At 42.1% G+C, this 24,799-nt stretch overlaps 1 protein-coding gene across 1 annotated transcript in view; it reads left to right on the top strand.

Annotated features, from left to right (window-relative positions):
• The first annotated feature begins 1,523 nt into the window (after positions 1-1,523).
• RAP2A (RAP2A, member of RAS oncogene family) overlaps positions 1,524-24,799 on the top strand; it is a 41,389-nt gene continuing 18,113 nt past the window's right edge. Inside the window, exon 1 of the mRNA XM_005904435.2 lies at positions 1,524-2,176. Within this exon, the coding sequence (XP_005904497.2) occupies positions 1,863-2,176 (314 nt within the window). The 5' untranslated portion in view covers positions 1,524-1,862. The remainder of the gene's footprint in view (positions 2,177-24,799) is intronic.

Here is a 24,799-nt window from a genome sequence, read left to right as displayed (position 1 = left end):
GTTATCCTAAATTTCACTTTATGGATGGGAGAGAATGTGCAATTAAGAGAACAGTAAGTGGCAAAAGTGTGTTGCTAAAAACATTATAGGAGGCATGCCTGGATAACCCATGCAACTGCTGCAGTATGTCTCCCTAACGTCTAGAAATTTTCTCACCCTAAATACAAGATACTGTTCTCTCGATTCATCCCACGATTTAGCCCGCATCCCTCAGCACTATTTCTGTGTGCATCATTTAGGCAGAATGCCACGGAGACGACATTAAAGCGAAATTCATCACTCTCGCTTGCAATTCAACTCGTTCCTTCGCCAGAGTAGGGTGCTGCGACCGCCACCTCAATCAATGACCCAGCCCAAACCCCACCAGCTCGTCCCTGTCTCCATACTACCAGTCTGGGTTGGCAAGAGAATCGCGATTTCTGATTGGCTCAGAGCAAGTCTCCGTCATGCGTGAGCTCACCTACCATTGGCTGGCAGAGCACGCTCAGGCGCAAAGGACCATCCTAGCCAAGCAGTTGGCGATGGGAGGGCGGAGCCTGCAACTGGACTTCCCCCCCCATTGGCTGATGGATGGTATCACGTGGTATAAGGCGGCTCTCCATTGGCCGAGAGTGGCACCACGGGGTCCACAGAGGTGGGCTGGTTGGCTGAGATGGACCCCTAGCTTCCTACTAGGTTGTCCCGGCTGGCTGTTGCTATGAGGTGTCCCCGGGCTTTGCGGCTGTGGCTGAGGGCTCCGCTCTCCCGGTTTTCCAAGCGCCCGTGGTGACAGGGCGTGGGAAGAGCTCGACTTTCTCTCAGGCCAAGAAAAGGGCGGGGCTGGGGGAGGTGGGCGGGACCCCGGCGACGTCACCGGGCGTGGGCCCCGGCTACCTCGGCCTCACTGCCTTGGGCAGTAAGCTCCCTGCGGCCTCTCGCGTCTCCCTGAGTGTCCTAAGGCGTAAAATAAAAGCTTCCTTTCGTGGTGTGCCTGCTCCTCCCTAAAACAAAGAGCCTTCTCGTTATCTTTATAAAAACAAATCCCTCAGGAATGCTGACGCACCGCGTGGTGTCCAGCCAGGCCCTCGTGCCATGGTCGCCGTTTGGGCCCTGCCGGTGTCTCTCTTCTCACTTCCCTCCTCAGGTTAAATCTTGGAGACTGCTCTGGCCCCTCCAACATCCTGTCTCCACCAAAGTCTTGAACGTGGCGTGCTCAGGTAGAAACCCCTCCCGTCGCCGAGTGGAGAACTGCGCATGCTCAGTATGTCCCTCACCCGCTGGGTTCGACGGGGTGGGGTGTTGTCCGGTGGCCCAGGTGGTTGTTTATCTAAGCCGCCAGCCGAGGCTTCCGCGCCGCGCAGAGCCTCCCGGGAGCGCGCGCGCGGCTGGTCACCTAGGCGACAGGGGCGCAGGGGCGGGGGCTACGCCGCCGGGCCCCGCCCCCTGGGCCGCCGGGCCCCGCCCCCCGGCAGCGCTGCGGCTGGGGCTCGGGCGCGCGCTCAGCCGCCGGGAAGAGCAGCAGCCTCGGCGGCGGCGGCGGCGGCAGGCGGGGAGCTGGGCGTGGAGGCGCGAGGGGCGGGGCGGCCGGGCGGGCGGCACTGCGGGCCCGCGGTTCGGGCGGCTCGGGCGGCTCCTTAGCTCCCGCTCCGCGCTCGCCTTCAGTGCCTGCCGGCGCCCGCGGGGCCGCCTTGCCACCTGGCTCGGCCCCTATGCCCAGGGCTGCGCTTGCCTCCGCCGGCGCCCGGGGGGCCGCGGCGGCCGTGAGGTGGGGGCGGCCGCGGGAGGCGGCGGGGCAGGCCGCCGGCGCAGGGTCCGGGCGTGCAGCAAGGCGGGCGTAGGTCTATGTCGCGGGCGGCGGCGGCGGCGGCGGCCGCGGAGGGACGATGCGCGAGTACAAAGTGGTGGTGCTGGGCTCGGGCGGGGTCGGCAAATCCGCCCTGACCGTGCAGTTCGTGACCGGCACCTTCATCGAGAAATACGACCCCACCATCGAGGACTTCTACCGCAAGGAGATCGAGGTGGACTCGTCGCCGTCGGTGCTGGAGATCCTGGACACGGCGGGCACCGAGCAGTTCGCGTCCATGCGGGACCTGTACATCAAGAACGGCCAGGGCTTCATCCTAGTCTACAGCCTCGTCAACCAGCAGAGCTTCCAGGACATCAAGCCCATGCGGGACCAGATCATCCGAGTAAAGCGGTGAGAGGGCCGGGGGCGCGGGCAGGGGGCTTCGCCGGTGGGGGCCCCTCAGCCCTCCTGTTCGGGGATCAGAACTCCCTCCCGCGTGCTCTCGGGTGGCCGTGGGCTGGAGGAGCTGTCTAGGGAGAGGGCTGTAGGATCATAACGTTTTATAAAAAAATTTTTTTTTTTTTTTACCAGCATCATCCTCATCCCCTTGAATCTCAAATTTGAGTGCTTTGTTTCACAATTCAAATTTGGCATCCCACAAGCACAGCTCTTTGTCTCTTGGATGTTACTAGTAGCGCCTGTGCAGAACCCCCAAAGCAAAGAAAGTTTAAAACTCGCAGAGGGGAGAGGGGCGGGTTGGTTTCTGCTGGGAAGAGGGCAGCTGTGCAAGTATAGTGGAGACATTTTCAGATTCAACAACAACAAAAAGACCTTTGCAGTTAGTTGACAGCAAAAATTGCTCACACATACGTGGTAAACATGTCAAGTCCGAAGGAAAAAGACCTTTCTCATTTCATAGAAGACTGAATGGTGCCAGGGCGTTTTAACAAAAATGAACTCTGCAATTAAGATGAAACTTGAAAGACAGATTATCATATTATTTGAAGACTTGGCTCAGTGGAATCGATGAGTATATTCTAGTATATAGAAGCACAAATATACCACTCACATTAAAGAATATGACAACTTTTTTTTTTCTTTCTTTAGTCTAGCTGCCTTATTCCTCTCAAAAACAAAAAAGAAAGAAAAGGGGGGAGGGGGAGACATTCCTGGAAATAAAGCAAGTTTCTTCAAAGGTGTGACTCAAATGTCAGCTAATGTAAAGTTAATGCAAATAAGCACTTTACTGATAGGAACTCTTTTACTCTTAACTGTGCATTTTGAAAATATGGCTGATAGCTTAAATGGCTTATGATATTTGTATTCTCTTAAATTGATTATATTTTTTCCTATAATTTCAAGAATCAGAAATGCAATGTCTCAGTTCCGAGTTTTAGCAAATTTTTCTAATTACTGGTTAAGTGCACGTTACTGTTTTGTCTGATTCTTATTATTAATAATTGCTAATAATTTTGATCTAGTGTAATTTTGTTTTTCTTACCCAATTCTACCTATAACCCTAAATTAATAGACATTGGCTGAAAGCTAGTTGTAAGTGTACTGTAGACGTAATCTCATTTTTAGCCAAGTTGAATCAACTCATTTTGAAAGAGCAAATACCAAGTCATGTGCCCTCAGGGGTTGTTCAAAAATTCATTACAAGAAGCAGATTTTTGATGCCACATATGAGATCAAAGGGGAAGCCCTCTCCTGAAGCACCCCTCCCCACCTTTAACTCATTGAATATGCACTTTAATAGGTAAATTAAAATTTTGTATATTACTTCTTCCATTAAATTTCAAACTAGAATAAAGTCAATATTTTTATGGTCTCTGATGATGTTCTAAGATCTGTGAATTTAATAGCTTTTTTTTTTTTCAGTATCATTTTCTTAAAGTTAATTGCTATAGTTAACATAGGAATACTTTTGGTGTTAAAGCATATGATATTAAGAGGCTACATTTAAGTGACTGAAATCTTTAACACTTCCCCGGGACTATTAACAATAACAACAACAAAAAATCCCTATAGAACAGGGCAATGAAACACATTGTCACATGTCAATCTTGGGCTGTATACATATATCACATTAAAGTAAATGCCCCACCTGCTCCACTCTTTGTATTTACATATATACAGATAATACATACATTGATAAAGTCACATGCCCAGTGCAAACTTCTTGACAGGAGCCTAGGGGACAGAATAGGGCAAAATGTCATTGGATAGTATATTCACATGATTTTGTAGTTTCTTTTGGTATATTTGAGATCACCAATAATGAGTTATTCTGAACTTAGTGTACTGGACCAATTTATTTGTTTGCAGTATGACCCAGGAAGGAAAAAAGTAAAACTCTACTTGCCCTGATGTCATTTTACTCACTCGTCTCAGTTCCTGATGTAAAAGGTAGAAAAAAATCAGCTGACGTGGAGTTCATAAGCTCAAGATAATTGTCCATAAGAACCACTTGGGCCTATCTGTGTCCTGATATTTTTTTTACCTTTCCCTAACCTCATTATCTGGCCTCCCAGCCTATAGCATATTTTAAACAATATTGAAAGAAAGGATCTGTGTATTTCATGTATATTATAATACAGTATATATTATGCTAGAGCAGGCATTCAGTGTATTGATTCTTTAACTTAAAGAATAAAATATGATTTTCAAATAAGTGCATTTTCTATTCTTTTTGAGGATCAATTTTTAAGCAGTTGCTGTAGGAGGTATTTGTAGTTGTTCTTTCCCCTCTGCCAGTTAGCTGCTGTACATATTACATACAACAGTCGTTTGAGGATGTTTAATATCACCATAATGCTGATGACATAAGTGAAATGTAGAGAGGGTTGATATTTTTTGCCAAAAACTAGTCACTGGTGGAGAGGATATTTAAACCAAATCTGCATGAATCCATATACTCTTCTCTTCCTCTACACCAGGCTGCCTTTGAACTTAGCATTTACTGACAAATTGAATTATGCAGCCTTTTGTCTACGGCAGTACTATTTAATTCAAATATAATTGTGGGCCACATGTGTAGTTTTGAAATGTCTAGTAGCTGAATTTTTTTTTTAATGTGAAGCAGGTAAAATTAATTTTAATAATAAATTTTATTTAACCCACTCTAAAATGCTGTCATTTCAACATCTAATCAGTATTCAAAAATTGAAGTATTTTCATCATTTTCTTTTGCGTACTAAATTTTCAAAACTTGGGGTGCCGTTTATACTTACTGCACATCTCAGTATTTATACAGTATTATTGCTGTATTTCAGTTGCTCGGCAGCCACACGTGGCTCCAAGGCTAACATATGGGACAGTACAGGTCTAAGGTGTAAATATTTTGGGGAAACGCTTGCTTCTCTAAGCTCCAGCTTCCATGTTGTGAATTAACAGTGTGGCATGCACCTCTCAAAGAATCTGCCTGCAGTGCTGGAGACCCAGGTTCAATCCCTGGGTCAGGAATATCCCCTGGAGAAGGAAATGGCAACCCATTCGAGTATTTCTGCCTGGAGAATCCCATGATCAGAGGAGCCTGGTAGGCTACAGCCCATGGGGTCGCAGAGTTGGACACGACTGAGCGACTAACACACACACGCACATGTACCTCTCAGAGTCTTTGTTAGTATTAAATGAGGTAATGCATTTTAAGGTGTCCAGTGCAATACCTTGAACATTAAAATGCCAGCTGTTATTTAACTTTGTTTCCTTGTCTGCTTAAGTGTTATTTTAGAGGAAGTAAATTTGTGGCTGCATTTTGAAATTCATTACCTAGTGTAGACTAGTAAAGTGTTAGTCATGTCTGACTCTGCGTCCCCATAGATTGTAGCCCCCCAGGCTCCTCTGTCCATGGGATCTCCCAGACAAGAATACTGGAGTGGGGAGCCGTTCCCTTCTCCAGGGGAATCAACCTGACCCAGGGATTGAACCTGGGTCTTCTGCCATTGCAGCCAGATTCTTTACCATCTGAGCCACCAGGGAAGCCCAAGGTGATACTAAAAAGGCAATCGTGATGAAAACAATCCTTGGAAAAATTTTGTTGGTATTTTTTTAAAATATTTTCTCTTATTTCTCTCTTAGCCTTATTTAACAGGCTTATGGACAAGAAAAAAAATATATATATATTTTCTCTTATTGAGGATCTTGCAGGAAAAGGCCACAGAATGAACATGTAACTTTTACTGTAGCATCTGTGCGTGGGCAACAGTGAAATGGAGCGTGTCGCTAGATTGTTCTTGTATGGAGTGTTGCTTCTAGAAAATATAAAAGAGGCCCCCACTCCCTTAAGTGTCTATCAGTTCAGTTTAGTCGCTAAGTTGTGTCCAACTCTTTGAGACCCCATGGACTGCAGCACACCAGGCTTCCTTGTCCATCACCAACTCCTGGAGGCTACTCAAACTCATATCCATTGCGTCAGTGATGCCATCCAACCATCTCATCCTCTGTTGTCCCCTTCTCTTGCCTTCAATCTTTCCCTGCATCAGGGTCTTTTCCAGTGAGTCAGTTCTTTTCATCAGGTGGCCAAAGTATTAGAGTTTCAGCTTCAGCATCAGTCCTTTAATGAATATTCAGTACTGATTTCCTTTAGGATGGACTGGTTGGATCTCCTTGCAGTCCAAGGGACTCTCAAGAGTCTTCTCTAATACCACAGTTCAAAAGCATCAATTCTTCAGTGCTCAGCTTTCTTTATAGTCCAACTCTCACATCCATACATGACTACTGGAAAAAAAGTAGTCATAGGTTCCTAGGTTCATGGATATTCATACACAGATTTCCCACGCCCCATCTGAAAGGAGAGCATTCCTATGAAACCTTTCCTAAGCCACAATGGCATAAAGTGAAGAAGTGGTTACCTTAGGACACATTGTGCTTACAGATACACACAAAAAAATCTAGGTGAAGCTCAGATGTGCACAGACACAGTTCAGAGCTGTGGCAGCTTGATGCTGAGATGCTGAGCGTGGTTCCTGGGGAGGGAGCCTGGGGTGCCTCTCTCCTTGATAGGGTAGTGCTACTTCTCAGCTGCTCACATCAAACCAAATGCTGAACGCCATTTTCATTTTTCACTTTTAAAAGCAAAAATCACCTGATTTTTTTTGGTTATCAAAAACGGGTACTAACAGAGGTCTTTTGTAAACGCAAAGTGGCATAAAGCAGCTTTGGAAAAGCACAGGACATTTGGAAAGTACATACGCAAGTTCCTATCCAAGCCTAGCGGGCCGACTAAGTGGTGGTTTTTATAAATTCCCATGCTTTCTTTTTTTGAAATTGACTTTGGATGAGATCAAACACATAGGGAAGAGTGGCGGGGATATAGAATATATTTCAGTTGAAATAAAACTCGAATTCTTTCTAATGTCATGGGTGCTTGTCCCATTCCTCCCAGGGTAAGCTGTGGTCCTGACGTGGAGTATCTTGGAACATGCTGTCCAAGGCCTGTCTTAGGATAAAGCCCAGAAATCCTCACCATGACCAGGCTTAGCATGCTCTTATCCCTCCTGGCCTTTCCAGCTTCACCTCTGGCAACCTTCCTTGTCCCTTGCATTTGAGCACCCAGACCTTTTAGTTCCTTTTAGTTCCGCAAAATTGCCTATCTTCTGGGCATTCCTTCTACATGTAGAAATCACCTGCGTTTTGCAGAGTTAAATCCTCCTCTTGGTGGTTGTAGTTTTTTAGTCGCGGAGTCATATCCAACTCTTTGCAACCCTATGGACTGTAGCCTGCCAGGCCCCGCTGTCTGTGGGATTTCCCAGGCAAAAATACTGGAGTGGGTTGCCATTTCATTCTCCATGAGATCTTCCCGACCCACGGATCGAATCTGCACCTCCTGGTGGCTCAGACAGTAAAGAATCTGCCTGCAATGCAGGAGACCCGGGTTCCATCCCTGGGTTAGGAAGATCCCCTGGAGGAGGAAATGGCTACCCACTCCAATATTTTTGCCTGGAGAATTTCAAAGACAGAGGAACCTGGAACCTATGACTACAGTCCGTGGGGTAGCAAAGAGTCGGATATGATTGAGTGACTAACACTCAATTAAAAGATTTCCTCCTCAGGGAAGCCTTCCTCATCTTCCCAAATTGAATTTCCTCCTTCCCGTCTTCCCACACTATACTGACTTCATGCCTCTCGCCTTCCCTCAACCACGCGTATTTCAGACATCAGTGGCACCCTGTGCTTCCCCTCTGCTCGTAGTGCTTATCAGAATTTAAATATTTGGGTGATATTTAAGTACAATCAGTCTTTCTTATTAAACTCTAATCCCATGTGGCTAGCACAGCTCCTGGCACTTAGGAAACAATCAAGAAAAATATGTTGAAAAAATTCAGTGTTCAAAGAAAGAATTACTCTAGTGGCCTCAGTTTCCCAAAGCATTTGAATTTTATAGATAGAGGAGATGATTCTTTAAAGCCCATTTTGTAGTCCCTTCAACTCTTAACATTCTAGGAGAATACTTGTGTCTGCTTAGGGCAACCGGAAAAGAGATAGTTTAATAAGAACCTTAACGAATTAGAAACGTGACGTTGTCCAGATGGAGAACACAGCATGGGAAATGCATAGGGGGTTTTGCAGGTACTCAGTCGTGTCCGACTCTTTGCGACCCCATGGACTGCAGCATGCCAGGCTTCTCTGTCCTTCACCATCTCCCACAGTTTGCTCAAACTCATGTCCGTTGAATCGGCAATGCCATCCAACCATCCCATCTTCTGTCATCCCCTTCTTCTGCCTTCAGTCTTTCCCAGCATCAGGGTCTTTTCCAGTGAGTCAGCTCTTCGCATCAGGTGGCCAAAGTATTGGAGCTTCAGCTTCAGCATCAGTCCTTCCAATGAATATTCAGGACTGATCTCCTTTAGGATTGGCTGGTTTGATATCCTTGCTGTCCAAGGGACTCTCAAGAGTCTTCTCCAGCACCACAGTTCAAAAGCATCAATTTTTAGGCGCTCAGCCTTCTTTATAGTCCAGCTCTCACATCCATACATGTCTACTGGAAAAACCATAGCTTTGACTAGATGGACCTTTGTTGATAAAGTAATATCTCTGGTTTTTAATATGCCATCTGGGTTTGTCATAGCTTTCCTTCCAAGGAACAAGCATGTTTTGGTTTCATGGCTGTGGTCACAGTCCACAGTGATTTTGGAGCCCAAGAAAATAAAGTCTGTCTCTCTTTCCATTTTTCCCCATCTATTTGCCATCAAGTGATGGGACCAGATGCCATGATCTTAGTTTTTTGAATGTTGGGTTTTAAGACATCTTTTCCCTCTGCTCCTTCACCTTCATCAAGAGGCTTTTTAGTTCCTCTTTGTTGACTGTTAAATAGACCAGATTAGCTAAACCAGGAATTTATATAAAGTGTGAGAGGAGGTAAGGCTAAATATTAATATGCAAAGCTGAATTACAGAAGGTTAAAGACTTTCGGACTTGATCTTGTAGTCAAGGAGCATGATCAAAATTCTTGCTGAAATGGTAATATGGTGATGATATGATAGATGGATTAGTGATAATAGACCAGAGTCAGAAGGAAGAGTTGTAAGATACTGTCAGAATCTCACACAGATTCTGAGTTAACACAGTGTCTGTCAGAACAGAAAGGAAAGAATGGATGCGAACAATGTGAATTAATCAAACTTAGTGGGAGAAACGAGGGAAAGGTCAAAAGTAACCTTGACATTCTGAACATGAGCGAATAGGATTAGGGAGAAATAGCTGCGGGAGATGTTTTCACCTTTGGAGCTGGTGATCATCCAGATAGATGCACCTAATAAGCAATTAGGATATTGGAATAAAGCCTGAAAGATCAGTTTATGTATGAATAAATACAGAGACTCGAGATCATCTTCACAATTCAGATTTGGAGAGTAGACAAAACCTTCTGGATAGAGTATAGAGAGACAGAAGTGGGTGGCCAGTAATAGAAAATAAAATGTACATGGCCAAAGATAGAACTTGAGAATTGCAAGTTACCTAGAGGAGACTTCATTATGTTAGAAGAAATGGCATGTTTTAAGACTGGGAAAAAGACTGGGGAAAGGGGTGGTTAATGTGTACTACCCAAGTGAGTGAGTGACTTTTTTTTTTTTTTTTTACTATTCTTATTTATATTTCTCTATCATTTGAGCGATCACTTTTAAGTGACCAGCTGGTTGTTTGCCCTTTTTCTTTCACCACAAGTTGCCAAAAAGCCTGCTCTAAGGTAGAGATGGATTGCCAATTGCTAAAGCATAGATCTTGACCCACAGTAATTTGGCGCATAGAGCTAAAACCAGGAAATACATCCAGTGCTGTTTGTCCCAATAAATGACTTCTGGAGTCTGCCACCAACTCCTTCTTCCCCAAACACTACCTTGCCCAGTTTGATCCCTCTGAAAACCAAAATTGTAATTGAGAGCTCCTCCAAGGTACAGAGCCTAATAACTATGAGTCATCTTTTTACAGCCCAGAGTTTTTTTTTTTCCCCTGAAAGGGGAACTTGGTTTCACTGCAATGTAAAATTAAATTACAGTAGAGTCAGGTTCTTTTTACCATCCCAGTATTAGAATTTTTTGAGTTCACTTTGTAGATGATGTCCCTCCAGCTCAGCTTTATGGGAATACCTCTGTCTAGTTAGCACGATAAGGGAAAAAGTAGTTTGCTATGAATCTTAAAGAATCAGCAGCGTGTGACTTGCAAATCTTAATCTAGTTAAGGTTTTGTAATCATTGTATCAATAAAATCTCTAATCAGGGGAATCATTACAGTTTCTTTTTAAAGGTAGAGAGGGCAAAAAGAATTTAGCCAGCCATCCATGCCACTGCACACAGACAAAAGATATAAGCCCTCCCCAAATGGATAAATCCTCTGGCAAATGGAACAAATGGATGATTCGAAAGGCACTTTGACTGGCCACTGAAATGAGAAGTATTCAGGCAGGTAGAGGACACTGACCTTCTAACTCTCCTTTAGGAAAAAGTCAATAATTGATAAACGTTAAGGAGTAGGAACTAATAAAATATGTCTAGATGACGAAACCAACAGGAAAAGCCAACACAGTTGGAATCTTTTTAAGTTTTCCAGTAACACTATACTTAAGTGGTCTAATTGTATGGCATCTTTTCAGAAATTATATATGGCACATTAGATATTTATACATATTTCTAAGCAGTGATCTTTACATAACACTAGGTATACCACACTTAAGGAGGTTTTTTCCCAAGGATAATTTTTACTTTCTATGGTTTCTCTCTCAGCCATCGTCTTTAGAACCTGAACCCCTGGGGAAAGAAGTGTGGCTCCCATTCTAGGGTTTCCTCTGGCTCTGTTTGGGCTTCCCCCTTTCTCTCCATCTGTTCTTACCTACTGTTTCCTCAGGTACTTATGTTTTTCTGGCCTATAGTATTAAAAGGAATTCTATGTGCCCCACATTTGTGGGGAGAAATTTGAGTTTGAACATGAGTAGACTTTAACCCAAGATAAAACTGTTGGAGACTGAATAATTGCAGAAGTAAAAATGAAGAGAGTGGATTTCTCTAGGAAATGTGTTATGAAATAGTAATGGTGTACAGAAACCCACCATGTATATGTTTGCCTTTTGAGTTGTAACTCAGACAGTTGTGAAAGTGAAAGTTGCTCAGTTGTGTCCGACTCTTTGCAACCCCATGGCCTATACAGTCCATGGGATTCTCCAGGCCAGAATACTGGAGTGGGTAGCCTTTCCCTTCTCCAGGGGATCTTCCCAACCCAGGGATCAAACCCAGGTCTTCTGCATTGCAGGCGGATTCTTTACCAGCTGAACCGCAAGGGAAGCCCAAGAAAACTGGAGGGGGTAGCCTATCCCTTCTCCAGCAGATCTTCCTGACCCAGGAATCGAGCCAGGGTCTCCTGCATTGCAGGCCGATTCTTTACCAACTGAGCTATATCAGGGAAGCTCTTTGACAGCTGTGGTTCATTAAATTAAAAATCATTCTCAGCCTGACAGAAAAATTTCTTAAACACACTTTTATGGTTTACCAGATCTAGCGTTTTAGTACAATGATATCAATAATGAAATGCTGCGATTTTAGACATCTGCATTTCAGTAAAGAATACAAGTAAAATATATTGATAAGATTTAAGGTTATCAAAATATATTAAAACACATATTTTGATAACCTTAAAGATTAAACCTTCCAAGATTTCGACATGGTGTATACTACTGAATGGGCTTCCCTGGTGGTTCAGATGGTAAGGAATCTGCCTGCAGTGCGGGACACCTGCCTTCAGTCCCTGGGTTGGAAGATTCCCTGGAGGAGGGCATGGCACCCCACTCCAGTATTCTTGCCTAGAGAATTCCATGGACAGAGGAGCCTGGTGGGCCACAGTCCATGGGGTGGCAAAGAGTCAGATACGATTGAGCAACTCACACACACACACACACACACACACACACAGTACTAAATACTGTTTAAATGATGCTTCTAAAAGATTGAAACCTCTTTGGAAACGTCTGACCTAATATTTCAACTACTTCACCTTTTATTCTTGTAGGAAAACTCTAATAAAAAAACAGACACCTATATTAGCCTGATTTTTAATAAATTTCAGTTTAAAGGTCACCGCTAGGAAATAAGATTTTTTTTTCAGCATGTGAGTCAGAATAAGGTTATTGGTTATCTGAATCAAATGTCAGCAGCATATTATATTGCAGACATGGTTTGGGAGATCTAGTAACAGAACAGCATTGGAATTCTTTGCAGTTTGATGTATTTCATTACTTAATGTTGGAAATGAACTTATCATACATTGCTGAACTCTGTCCGAATAAGCTATTTAAAACAGATTGCAGCATGTAAATAAAGTATACCTGTAAATTACACATTCTTTAAATCAAAATGCTAAAATGTATTCACTGGTCACATTGGATAGATTGTTGGTTTGGTTTTGTTTTTTGTTTTGAAAACGAATCAGATTGGTATTTTATGGGGAAGTATGCTGATTAATGATTTTGTGGGTTTTTTAAAGTTTATTCTTACTGAGATAATTGACATATATACATTGTAATAGTGGTAGGGTTTTTGCATTCAGTAAAATTACCCAGGACAAAAACATTGTAAAGCTTTAACTTAAAATATTTAGAAGTTATTTCTCATAAAACGTAAAGATTTAATATACATATATACTGCAAAACAATCACCACAGTAAGTTTAGTTAACATCTGTCACCACACATAGATAGAATTTGTGTGTGTGCTGACAACTTTCATGGTGTACTCCCTTAGCAGCTTTCAAATATCCAATACAGTATTATTGCCATGCTGTACCCTACCTGCCCAGGGCTTACTTATTAGTTATTTTATAACTGGTAGTGTATACCTTTTATTTTTAACCACCTTTGCCCATTTACCACCCTCCCTCTGTTCTCTGTATCTTTGAGTTCAGTTTTGTGGTTTATTTGTTTCTTTTAAGATTCTCTATGTAAGTGAAATTATACAGTATCTGTCTTTCTCTGCCTGACTTATTTCACTTCGCAGAATACCCTTAAGTTCTATCCCATATTGTCTCAAATGGCAGGATTTCCTTTTTTTTTCTTACGGTTTAGTAATGTGCTGTTTTGCGTATATGCCGCATTTTCTCTATCAGCCCGTCCAACAGTGGATGCTTAGGTTGCCTCCATGACTTGGCTCTTGTAAATGATGGGGCAGTGAACTTGAGGGTGCATGCATCTCTCTGAAATAGTGATTTTGTTTTCTTCACATGTAAATGTCCAAATGTGGCATCCCTAGATCATATGATAGTTCTTTTTTTTTTTTTTTTAATTTTTTGAGGAACTTCCGTACTGTTCTCTATGGTGGCCGTGCCAATTCCCATCCCTGCCCACTGTGCACAGGGGTTCTGTCTTCTCCACATTCTCAACAACACTTGTTTTTTGTGTTCTGAGTGGTGGTCACTCTAACAGGTGATAATCTCATTGCGACTTTGATATGTCCTTCCCTGATTAGCAGTGTTGAGCACCTTTACATGTACTTGTTGGTCATCTGATGTCTCCTTCGGAAAAATGTCTGTTCAGATCCTCTTCCCATTTTTTAATTGGATTATTTTTTTCTATTGAGTTGTATGAGTCCCTCTTATATTTTGGGTATTAACCCCTTGTAAGGTATATGATTTGTAAATGTTTTCTTCCATTCTATAGATTGCCTTTTCATTTGGTTGATGGTTTCATTTGCTCTGCAGAAGCTTTTTAGTTTGATGTAGTCCCCCTCTTTTTTATTTGTTTTGTTGCCTTTGCTTTTTATGTCAAATCCAAAAACTTATTACCAAGACCACTGTCAAACAGCTTACCACCCTATGTTTTCTTTTAGGAGTTTTATGGTTTTAGGTTTTGTGTTTAAATCTTTAAATCCATTTTGAGTTGATTTTTGTTTGTGGTGCAAGATAATACTCCAGTTCTATTCTCCTACATGCAGCTGTCCAATTTTCCCAGCACCAGTTCCTAAAGAAACTATTCGTTCCCATTGTATATTCTTGGCTGCTTTGTTGTGAAGTAGTTGATCGTATATGTAAGGGCATTCTTTAGTCTGTTCCACTGATATATTAACATATGTCTGTTTTTATGTTGGTACCATACTGTTTTGATTTCTGTAGCTTTGTAATATAGTTTGGAATCAGGAAGTGTGATGGCTGCTGCTTAGATCTTCTTTCTCAAGATTCCTTTGGCTATTTGAGGTCTTTTGTAATTCTATACAATTTTAGAATTGTTTATTATATTTATGTGGAAAATGCCATTGGAGTTTTGATAGAGATTGAATTGAATCTGTAGACTGCTTTGGGTACTATGGACATTTTAACAATAATCTTCTAGGTCTTGAGTACAGAACAATCTTAGATTTTCCTTCATTTTCTCTCATCAGTGTCTTATTTTTTTAAATTGTTATTATCTGTCAAAAAGAATATTTTTTAAGACGCTATCTACTTCTTTGTATTCAGCCAGCAGTGAGGGGCTTTTACATTTTCTTAAATCATGGCTCTCAGAAATACATTTTACAATGCACATACAGATATAAATACGTATAACTGAAACCAAAATTTCATGAAACAAGAGTTACACTTGCTGTGTTGCTATTATTATAGTTTCTGTATTATTCTTTTCTTACTTCGTTGTTTATAAGTATTCCTCTTGATCCACTAAATTGATCTCATCACACACAATTTGAAAACTGCTATTGTGGAACATTTTTCTCTGAGAAAAATAAATGGAACTATCTTTCATAGTTTGAAACAACTTTTATCTTCTCTTCCCACTTTTCCATTTTCCAGCAATGCTGTATAAATGCTCTAAAAGTGAAGTAAATTTCCCAACTTGAGCTAGTAAATGCAGCCTCTGTTACGGAAAAAGAAACCATTCAGTCAAGGACCAAAAAGATACAGAAAGTGTATCTTTTGAGGAAGCATTTATTACTGTTTGTTGGGCAGATTACAATTATGAGGACTTGTTTCTCATGTAGTTTTGTTCATCCTGATAAGGCAGGATAGCTCCGGCCCTGTGCAGTGTAGAACAGAGAATGGGACGTTGCAGGAGGATTCCGACCGGAATGCTTGTTCATTACCACAACAGGTTACTGGGGAGACTGATCTCTATAAGAGGCTTGCTGCATCTCTCCAAGATGATATTGATTCAGCTCTGCCTTTAAGACAGTAAAAATAGATGAAGATGACCGTAATTATAGCTATCTTAAAATCACTTAGTAAAATTACCCCAGAGAAACATTATAAACCTTTACTTAAAACACTTAGGAGTGTTGTTTTTCATGTTTTTCTTGGAGCAGCCCTTAAAAATTAATAATTCAAATGTGGAAATCCTACATCCTATTAATAATTCAGTACATCTTAATATTTTCTTCTTACCAGATGTCTTTACATCTTTCTGCAAATGAAGCCTTAGAGTGTTTTTCTCGCATTTTGGGTGGAAATTTTTATTTTGTTCTTAATTCTAAATACATGTGTTCTTAGGTTTCCAATGAACATAACAAATATACTGTGTTTATTGTAGTTGTTCTAATTATTCAGTTTTTAATTTTATCATACTGTAATGATCTGATTTTACCTATGAAGACCATAAGGGTTAATCTGATTAAAGCTGAGCTTCAGTACTTACTAGTTATGTTATGAGGAGCAAGTTAGCATTCTCTGCATCTCAACTTCCTCATCTGGAATATAGGTATAATAAAAAACTGATGAGGTAATGAATGTAAACTTTCTTTGCTTCGATTCAGTTCCTCAGTCACGTCTGACTCTTTGCGACCCCATGGACTGTAGCACGCCAGGCTTCCCTGTCCATCACCAACTCCCAGGGCTTGCTCAAACTCACGTCCATTGAGTCAGTGAGGCCATCTAACCATCATCTCATCCTCTGTCGTCTCCTTCTCCTCCCGCCTTCAATCTTTCCCAGCATCATGGTCTTTTCCATTGAGTCAGTTCTTCACATCAGGGCCAAAGTATTGGAGCTTTTCGGTCCTTCCTTTGAGTATTCAGGACTGATTTCCTATAGAATTCTTTGCATAGTAACCCTAAAATATCAATAATAACATTTCACCAAAGATCAAAGAAATAGAAGTGAGACCCAAGTGTTTTCCAACTTTATAAAATCAGTGTACTGCCATGTGATTTCTTAGGCATTAGACTCAGTTGCCTTCCTCTATGTAGATAAATTATATAGCTAATCTAGTATTGCATTTCCATTTTTCCATTGCCTTCTCCTCCGTGGGCTTCCCTGGTGGCTCAGAGATAAAGAATCTGCCTGCAGTGCAGGAACTACAGGAGACACAGGTTCAACCCCTGGGTCAGGAAGATCCCCTGGAGAAGGAAATGGCAACCCACTCCAGTATTCTTGCCTGGAGAATCCCATGGACAGAGGAGCCTGGCGGGCTACAGTCCATGGGGTTGCAAAGAGTCGGACATGACTGAAGCGACTTAGCACACAGCACGATCTAGCATTGCATTTCCATTTCTCCACTGCGTTCTCCTCCGTGTCTGGAGTGCTCATCCGGTGTGTGTTACAGACCTTGTCGGCCTCAGTGCTTTGTGTGTTTGTCTTCCACAAGACTCTCTTGCCTATAAGTGGTGACAGTATGATTTTGGACTCACAAAGAATTGTGATTTGTGTGTGTGTGTTTGTCACTCAGTCGTGTCCGACTCTTTGCGACCCCATGGACTGTAGCCTGCCAGGCTCCTCTGTCCATGGAATTCTTCAGGCAAGAACACTGGAGTGGGTTGCCATTTCCTCCTCCATTGTTTTTAGTACATGTATGTAAAATGTAAAAATACTTCATAGGAAGTAATCATACATATAAAAAGTATTTGTTAAATAATATTTCTTTTTTAAAAAGTTGACAATGATAATAGACCTTATGTGAAAGCCAAAACTGTGCATAGGTTAGAAATAATTTTAATAGTGTTTATGGCTAGTTACATATAACTACATCTGTATATATGTGTGTGTGTATATATATAAAGAGAGAGAGGAGGGGGCAATGGAGGGAAATAATGTTGACAGAGGTTTTTAATAAATTGATTCTAGAAGTCTTGTCTTTGCATAAAAGTCATCACTGTCAACATCAAATACTATGGTTTAAAGCATTTTATTTGCATAACATTGCCCTGGGCGTTATGCAGAATAAGTACAAGATTCTATCTTCGTCCATCTGGTGTGTCAACATGTACTACAAATGAATATATGTTTGACAGTGTTGAGTTTATTATATATGGAGAGAGAGACAGAATACATTTTTTTTTTTTTGGAACAGTTTTATGTCTAAGTTTTAAAGTATTATTCCACCAAAGACATTGCTTTTACTAGACCACTTTTTCTAAGGAAGCTTTTGGGGGGTACAAGTTGTTTTCCCCCTTCCTATTTTATTCAGCTGTAGCTCACCTACAGCACTATGTAAGTTTAAAGTGTACAGCATAATGATTTGACTCATGTATATCATGAAATGATTATCACAGGAGGTTTAGTGAACATTAATCATCTCATACAGATGCAACATTAAAGAAATAGGAAAAAAAGATTTTTTTTCCTTGTGATGAGACTCTTAGGATTTACTCTCTTAACAGCTTTCATTGATAACATACAGCAGTGTTAATTATATTTAATCACATTGTACTTTATATCCTTAGAACTTATATACTTAGAACTGGAAATCTGTGCATTTTGACTCCTTCATCCAGTTCCTCCCTCAACCTCCATACACCCCTGCCTCTGGTAACCACAAGTCTGTTCTCTTTTTCTGTGAGTTTGTTTTTCTGTTTTTGTTTTTGAAGCATGACTGGCCTACAGTGCTATGTGGTTCCTGGTGTACAACATAGTGATTGGATATTTCTACACATCGCAAAGTGATCACCGTGATAAGTCCTGTTTCCATGTGTCATCATACAAAGACTTTACATTCTGGTGCACAACACAGTGATCGGGTATTTCTACACATTGCAAAATGATCACCGTGATAAGTCCTGTTACCATGTGTCATCATACAAAGACTTTACATCATTACTATGCTATTCCCCTGGACAGCTCTATACTATATATTTCATACCTCTGAATCATATTTTGTAACTGGAAGTCTGTGCTTCTTAATCCCCCTCAACTATTTCACCTTTTCTAAAGATGCATTCTGACTCAAAAATTTCTCTAAGTCTAATGTCAACAATTGTGTATTTGCTTTATTTAGTACATCTTAATCCTCCCTGGAAATGAAATCTTAAAACTTGCTGTTTGTATTTGGTTGTTGAATGGTTTGAGCAGAATTGTTGTCTTAGAAAGCATTAAAAAGGCAAACTGATTTATGGATAATTGAGAGAAAACAGAGTAGGTTAGCTAGTACCCAGGGAAGATAGCTGGAAGATAAACTAAAGATAAAAGTTCATTTAAAAATAAAAGTTCATTATCAGGGTTAATTTAATAGAGATTGGGAAACAAAGGATAAGCTTTGTTGTCATATCAGGGTTTTGCGGGGGTGGGGGTGGGGGATGGTTTGGTTTTTGCATTTAGTAAAACTGAAAATTTCAAACATGATATATATAAAACTATTTTTGTTCAGCCTCTAAGTCATGTCCAACTCTTTGAGACCCCATAAACTGTAGCCTGCCAGGATCCTCTGTCTGTAGGATTTCCAGGGCACCAGGCAAGAATACTGGAGTGGGTTTCCATTTCCTCCAAAACTATACTGAGATATAATCTCCTCCTCACCCAGACGACCCACGTGTACTCAGAATGTTTTCTCTTTGGCTTTGTGAGCCAAACTTTGACCATCAGTCCTGTTGGCATAATGAGGGGCTAGATGCTCGCTGTTAAGACGGGTGCATACTACCTGAACGCTAACTAGAAAGTTAAGGTGATTTTCAAGTTTTATTTTAGAGGAGCTAGAGATGAGAAAATCACATCTCGATTTATCAGTTTACGCATAATACCAATGACACAGAACTGGTTTCAGTGGCCTTACATTAAAGAGCTGTAAAGCTTGCATGAACTCTACCTGTTCTTGCTCTCAAACAACCATTAACCAGTTTGGCATACTGCTGTCTTCAGAGGGGAAGGACCTAAACACTGTCGGGTGGTAGGACGCCTCCCAGAGCTACATCCATTTGAAAAGGCCAGTCTTGGTGTTTATTCCTCAGGCTGTCCTGAGCACATCATCTGGTTTTACTAAATGAAATGGTTGGACATTTATGGAGGAATGACTATTTGGGGAAGGCGAGTGGTTCTGTTGCTCCCATCAGCACATGCTGTTGAAATCACAAATCCTAAAGCTTTTGGAGGGGAAGGGGACAACAGAGGATGAGGTGATTGGATGGCATCACCAACTCAATGGACATGAGTTTGAGTAAACTCCGGGAGTTGGTGATGGATAGGGAGGCCTGGCGTGGTGTGGTCCATGGGGTTGCAAAGAGTTGGACACAACTAAGCAACTGAACTGAACTGAAAGCTTTTGTACGCCATACTGATTGGCTTCTAACAATCCCATGAATATTTTCCTTTGAATGAGTACCACCACTTTCATCTGTTCCCTTTTCTCCAAAGGTGACCTGGTGTCTCTTTACCTGGGACAGTTCAGGTTTATGCCTGTTGCCTTGGCACATTTGTTTACAGTGTCCCTTTCCATCTCAAAAGCGTCTCTTGGCAGTAAATTATATAGTCCCTCTAGACTCTTACCTTAAGTTCTCTGTTTTTAGAATCATGACAACTGCAGCCCAGTTTTTTACATGTATTTTTGAAATACCCAGTCTGTATAAACAGTTTCTTTCTTTGACTTGGCACCATCCTTCTGTATTATATTTCTTAACTTGGGGCAGAATATCCTCATGAACTGGAAATTCAGTTTAAAGAATGACATCTTCTTTACAAAACATACTAGACTGAAGATGGCTGTGGATTGTTGGACATGATTCCCAGAAAGAGGTGGGATCTATTTCCCCTTCCTTGACTCTGGGCTGGCCCGTAACTACTTTGACCAAGAAAGATGGTGGAGGTGATGCTAAGCGAGTTTGGGGCCTAGTCTCTACAAGGACTGTGCACCTTCCACCATGGTCTTTTGGAGCCCTGAGCTGCCATGTGAGAAGTCCAGCTGCCCTGAAAAGGCCCTGAGACCATGTGGAGAGAGGGAGGGAGCTGCCCATCCAACTGTGCCCACCGACGGGCCAGGCCTAGGGTGCAGCCAGCGTTGACTGTCCGCCCAGCCCAGCCCTAGCTGAGGACCACTGAATGAGCCCAGTCAGTACCACATGGAGCAGAAGAATCACCCAACTGAACTCTGCCCAAATTCCTGAGTCACACCACCACAAAATACAGTAAAATGGTTATGTTAATCCATTAGTTTTGGGGTAGTTTTTATACAGCAATAGTTATCTGAAATGGTAAAACATTTTTAGATGAACATGTTGATATTTTATAAATTATTTTGATAAAAGTACTATTGATCCTTTGGATTTCTCTCTGTGAAGATCTTTAAAGAATATTGAGGATGAGTGGTAAGTGAATGGATGAGTGTATTTTAGGTATTAAAAGGTGGTAGACTGATGCAGGTGCTCACCATTTGCCTTCACATTTTATCTGCCCTGTGTCATTTTACTGTTCTTACCCACACATGACTAACCACACTTACAAGCTGGAATCAAGATTGCCTGGAGACATATCAATAACCTCAGATATGCAGATGACACCACCCTTATGGCAGAAAGTGAAGAAGAACTAAAGAGCCTCTTGATGAAAGTGAAAGAGGAGAGTGAAAAAGTTGGCTTAAAGCTCAACATTCAGAAAACTAAGATCATGGCATCCAGTCCCATCACTTCATGGCAGATAGATGGGGAAACAGTGTCAGATTTTATTTTTGGGGGCTCCAAAATCACTGCAGATGGTGATGGCAGCCATGAAATTAAAAGACGCTTACTCCTTGGAAGGAAAATTATGACCAACCTAGACAGCATATTAAAAAGCAGAGACATTACTTTGCCAACAAAGGTCCATCTAGTCAAAGCTATGGTTTTTCCAGTGGTCATGTATGGAGGTGAGAGTTGGACTACAAAGAAGGCTGAGTGTTGAAGAATTGATGCTTTTGAACTGTGGTGTTGGAGAAGACTTTTGAGAGTCCCTTGGACTGCAAGGAGATCCAACCAGTCCATCCTAAAGGAGATCAGTCCTGGGTGTTCATTGGAAGGACTGATGCTGAAGCTGAAACTCCAATACTTTGGCCACCTGATGTGAAGACCTGACTCATTGGAAAAGACCCTGATGCTGGGAAAGATTGAGGGCAGGAGGAGAAGGGGATGACAGAGGATGAGATGGCTGGATGGCATCACCGACTCAATGGATGTGGGTTTGGGTAAACTCCGGGAGTAGGTGATGGACAGGGAGGCCTGGCGTACTGCAATTTGTGGGGTCGCAAAGAGTCAGACATGACTGAGTTGACGGAACGGAACTGGAGATCATATATAATTTTATTAGTTTATAACATATTAAAGTTTAGTTTCAGCAGAAAAATCTAAGTCTACATGTATATGTTTTGCAACTGCTTGTAATAATAATAGTCTTACTGGACCCTCCCCCTGTACTCTGCCCACAGTGTATGTTGTTTATAAAAGTAGTTGGCAAATACATCTAATCTGTCTTAAGAAGAAAAGCTTCTTCCATGTATTGATTTGGTGGTAGTCTGCTTCAATTTTGATACCTAGCACTTGGTACAAAGAAAGTATTTGTTGAATTATAAATAAATGTTCCTTTAGTTCGTTACATTATGGATTTTGACCATTTTTCTTCCAAATATCTGGAGAGCCTTTATGCTGCAAATCAGTTTTAAGCATTTTGGCATCTAATGGTAAACCATGATAAAGGGTAAAGAAAAAGAAAGCATGCTGGATGAAGTACATCGAAAATGCTTTCCCAGCCTGGGGACCGTGGCTATGGCTTTCCTCGTGGCTCAGTGGTGAAGAGTCTGCGTCAGTGCAGGAGAAGTAGGTTCGATTCCTGGTCAGGAAGATCCCTTGGAGAAGGAAGTGGCAACCCACTCCAGTACTCTTGCCTGGAAAATCCCGTGGACGAGGAGCCTGGTGGGCTACAGTCCATGGGGTCGCAAAGAGTCGAACAGGACTGAGCGACTGAAACAGCAGCAGCCATGGATATGTTTGGATTGTTTCTGTGACATTTTCACTAGGGGCGCGTGCGAAAGCTGTCATATTTGTAGATCATCACTTCATTAAGTCATTCTGTTTTGTAGGACTGTGTCAAGAATTGATTCCAGTACTAGAGAAACAGCTACATAAAAACATTCCTGGCCCTTACTTTCCTGAGGTCCCAGATCTATCTACAAAGGTGGCACAGCTAGTTTAAGACAGAAACGAGACCTTGGTTCTTCTCATTCTCTTCAGTTCTGTCCCATTTTCTTTTTGATTATACCACATTGTTCTGTAAGGCTTCAGAGCATGGTTCAGCCTACGGCCATACCACCCTGAACACCCCCCATCTCGTCAGAGCTGTGGTTCATATCTAGTGACTTGACTCAGCAGTGTTCGAAGCAAGAAGGTGAATAGAGTAAGGAAAGATACTTCTGTTTGGAGAAGATGGTAAACTGCCAGCTTTTGATATTAGAGGCAATTTGATAGTAGCAGCAGACTAATTTGATATTAATATCTATCCTGTTGTTCTCACGTTGTACCAATAGGAGCTAATGGCCTTTATTGTAGAAGACCATCCTGCCGGGGAATGGAAGCTGGAGATAAGAAATAAGATACTGTGTAACAATTTTTGTACTTTTTTACAGCTATATCACCACAATTAAAATTCTAAAACTGACTTACTAACAGATGGTTGGAAAGAACTTAGAAAAGAATAATTAGCATTCTGTAGTATTTTACAGTATCCGTAATACTTCAATGGGTAATTCATGCAAACTGCTTAGCACAGTGTCTGGCACCTACTAAGCCTTCCATGGGTGCTAAGCTATTGTTAGGAAAGTCATCACCATCTTCTTCCATACTGTAATACCTAATGTTTGTTTCACAAGTAAGGAACGGGAGGGGAACTTGCCTGGCAGTCTAGTGGTTGGACTCTGAGCTTCCAGTGCATAGGGTGTGGGTTCAATCCCTGGCCAGGGAACTAAGATCCCACATGCCGCATGGCACAGCCAAAAAAGGAGAAATAAAAGGAGGGGGGCACCTGAGGCTGAGAGAGGTCACGTGACATGTCTTAGGGAGCACAGCTGGGACTTTTTCTAGGTACCCTAAATATACATCCAGTTCTCTTCCCCTTGTGGACTCCATCATGATTTTAGCCAGTGACAAGGAAAGTTATGACCAACCTAGATAGCATATTCAAAAGCAGAGATATTACTTTGCCAACAAAGGTCCGTCTAGTCAAGGCTATGGTTTTTCCTGTGGTCATGTATGGATATGAGAGTTGGACTGTGAAGAAGGCTGAGTGTTGAAGAATTGATGCTTTTGAACTATGGTGTTGGAGAAGACTCTTGAGAATCCTTTGGACTGCAAGGAGATCCAGCCAGTCCATTCTGAAGGAGATCAGCCCTGGGATTTCTTTGGAAGGAATGATGCTAAAGCTGAAACTCCAGTACTTTGGCCACCTCATGCGAAAAGTTGACTCATTGGAAAAGACTCTGATGCTGGGAGGGATTGGGGGCAGGAGGAGAAGGGGAAGACAGAGGATGAGATGGCTGGATGGCATCACTGACTTGATAGACGTGAGTCTGAATGAACTCCGGGAGTTGGTGATGGACAGGGAGGCCTGGTGTGCTGCGATTCATGGGGTTGCAAAGAGTCGGACACGACTGAGCGACTGAACTGAACAGAACTGAAAGCTGTGGTTGACCTTAAGTGTTAGCCTTTATCTAGTGGTTTAACTGTTGTTCTTTAGTTGCTAAGTCATATCCAGCTCTTTGCGACCCTGTGAACTGTAGCCCGCCAGGCTCCTCTGTCCATGGGATTTCCCAGGCAAGCATACTGGAGTAGGGTGCCATTTCCTTCTACAAGGGATCTTCCCAATGCAGGGATTGAACCCACATCTCCTGCATTGGCAGGCAGGTTCTTCACCACTGAACCACCGGGGAAGCCCCAGTGGTTGTAGAGCCGCCATTTATTTTTCTAAGGTAGTGATTTGCAAGGATGGGGAGAGAAACATGTGCAGGGTTTTAGGATAACTGTTGTGGAAATGGCATAGAAGATAGAATAATGAGGCAAGAAATTGGAGGTAGGACCAGTTAGGAGACTTGCATAGCTCAGGTGTGAGTTGTTTTGGAAATTAAAGGAGTTTTGTAGCAGGAATGAAAATGAAGGGACCAGTTTTCTCACATCCAATAATTCTCACTCTGCCTGTTCCCTGTAATCAGTACTGTTGCAGACCTGTTGTTACAGCCTCTCATCTCCAACTTGATTACTTTAGAGACTCTTGATGACTTTTGCTGACCATCCTTTCTCCCTTGCTCCCACAGTGACCTCTTATAACCATTTCTAACTTCTTTTACTTTGCTGTTGGGTTGAATCCTGCCAACATACCCGTAGCTCATCATTCTCCATTGGCTGCTCTTGGGCA

The sequence above is a fragment of the Bos mutus genome, chromosome 12, assembly GCF_027580195.1.
Source record: "Bos mutus isolate GX-2022 chromosome 12, NWIPB_WYAK_1.1, whole genome shotgun sequence".
In the NCBI taxonomy this organism is placed as follows: domain Eukaryota; kingdom Metazoa; phylum Chordata; class Mammalia; order Artiodactyla; family Bovidae; genus Bos; species Bos mutus.
Note: the sequence above shows the minus strand (reverse complement) of the source record. Positions and strands in the feature narration are given on the sequence as shown.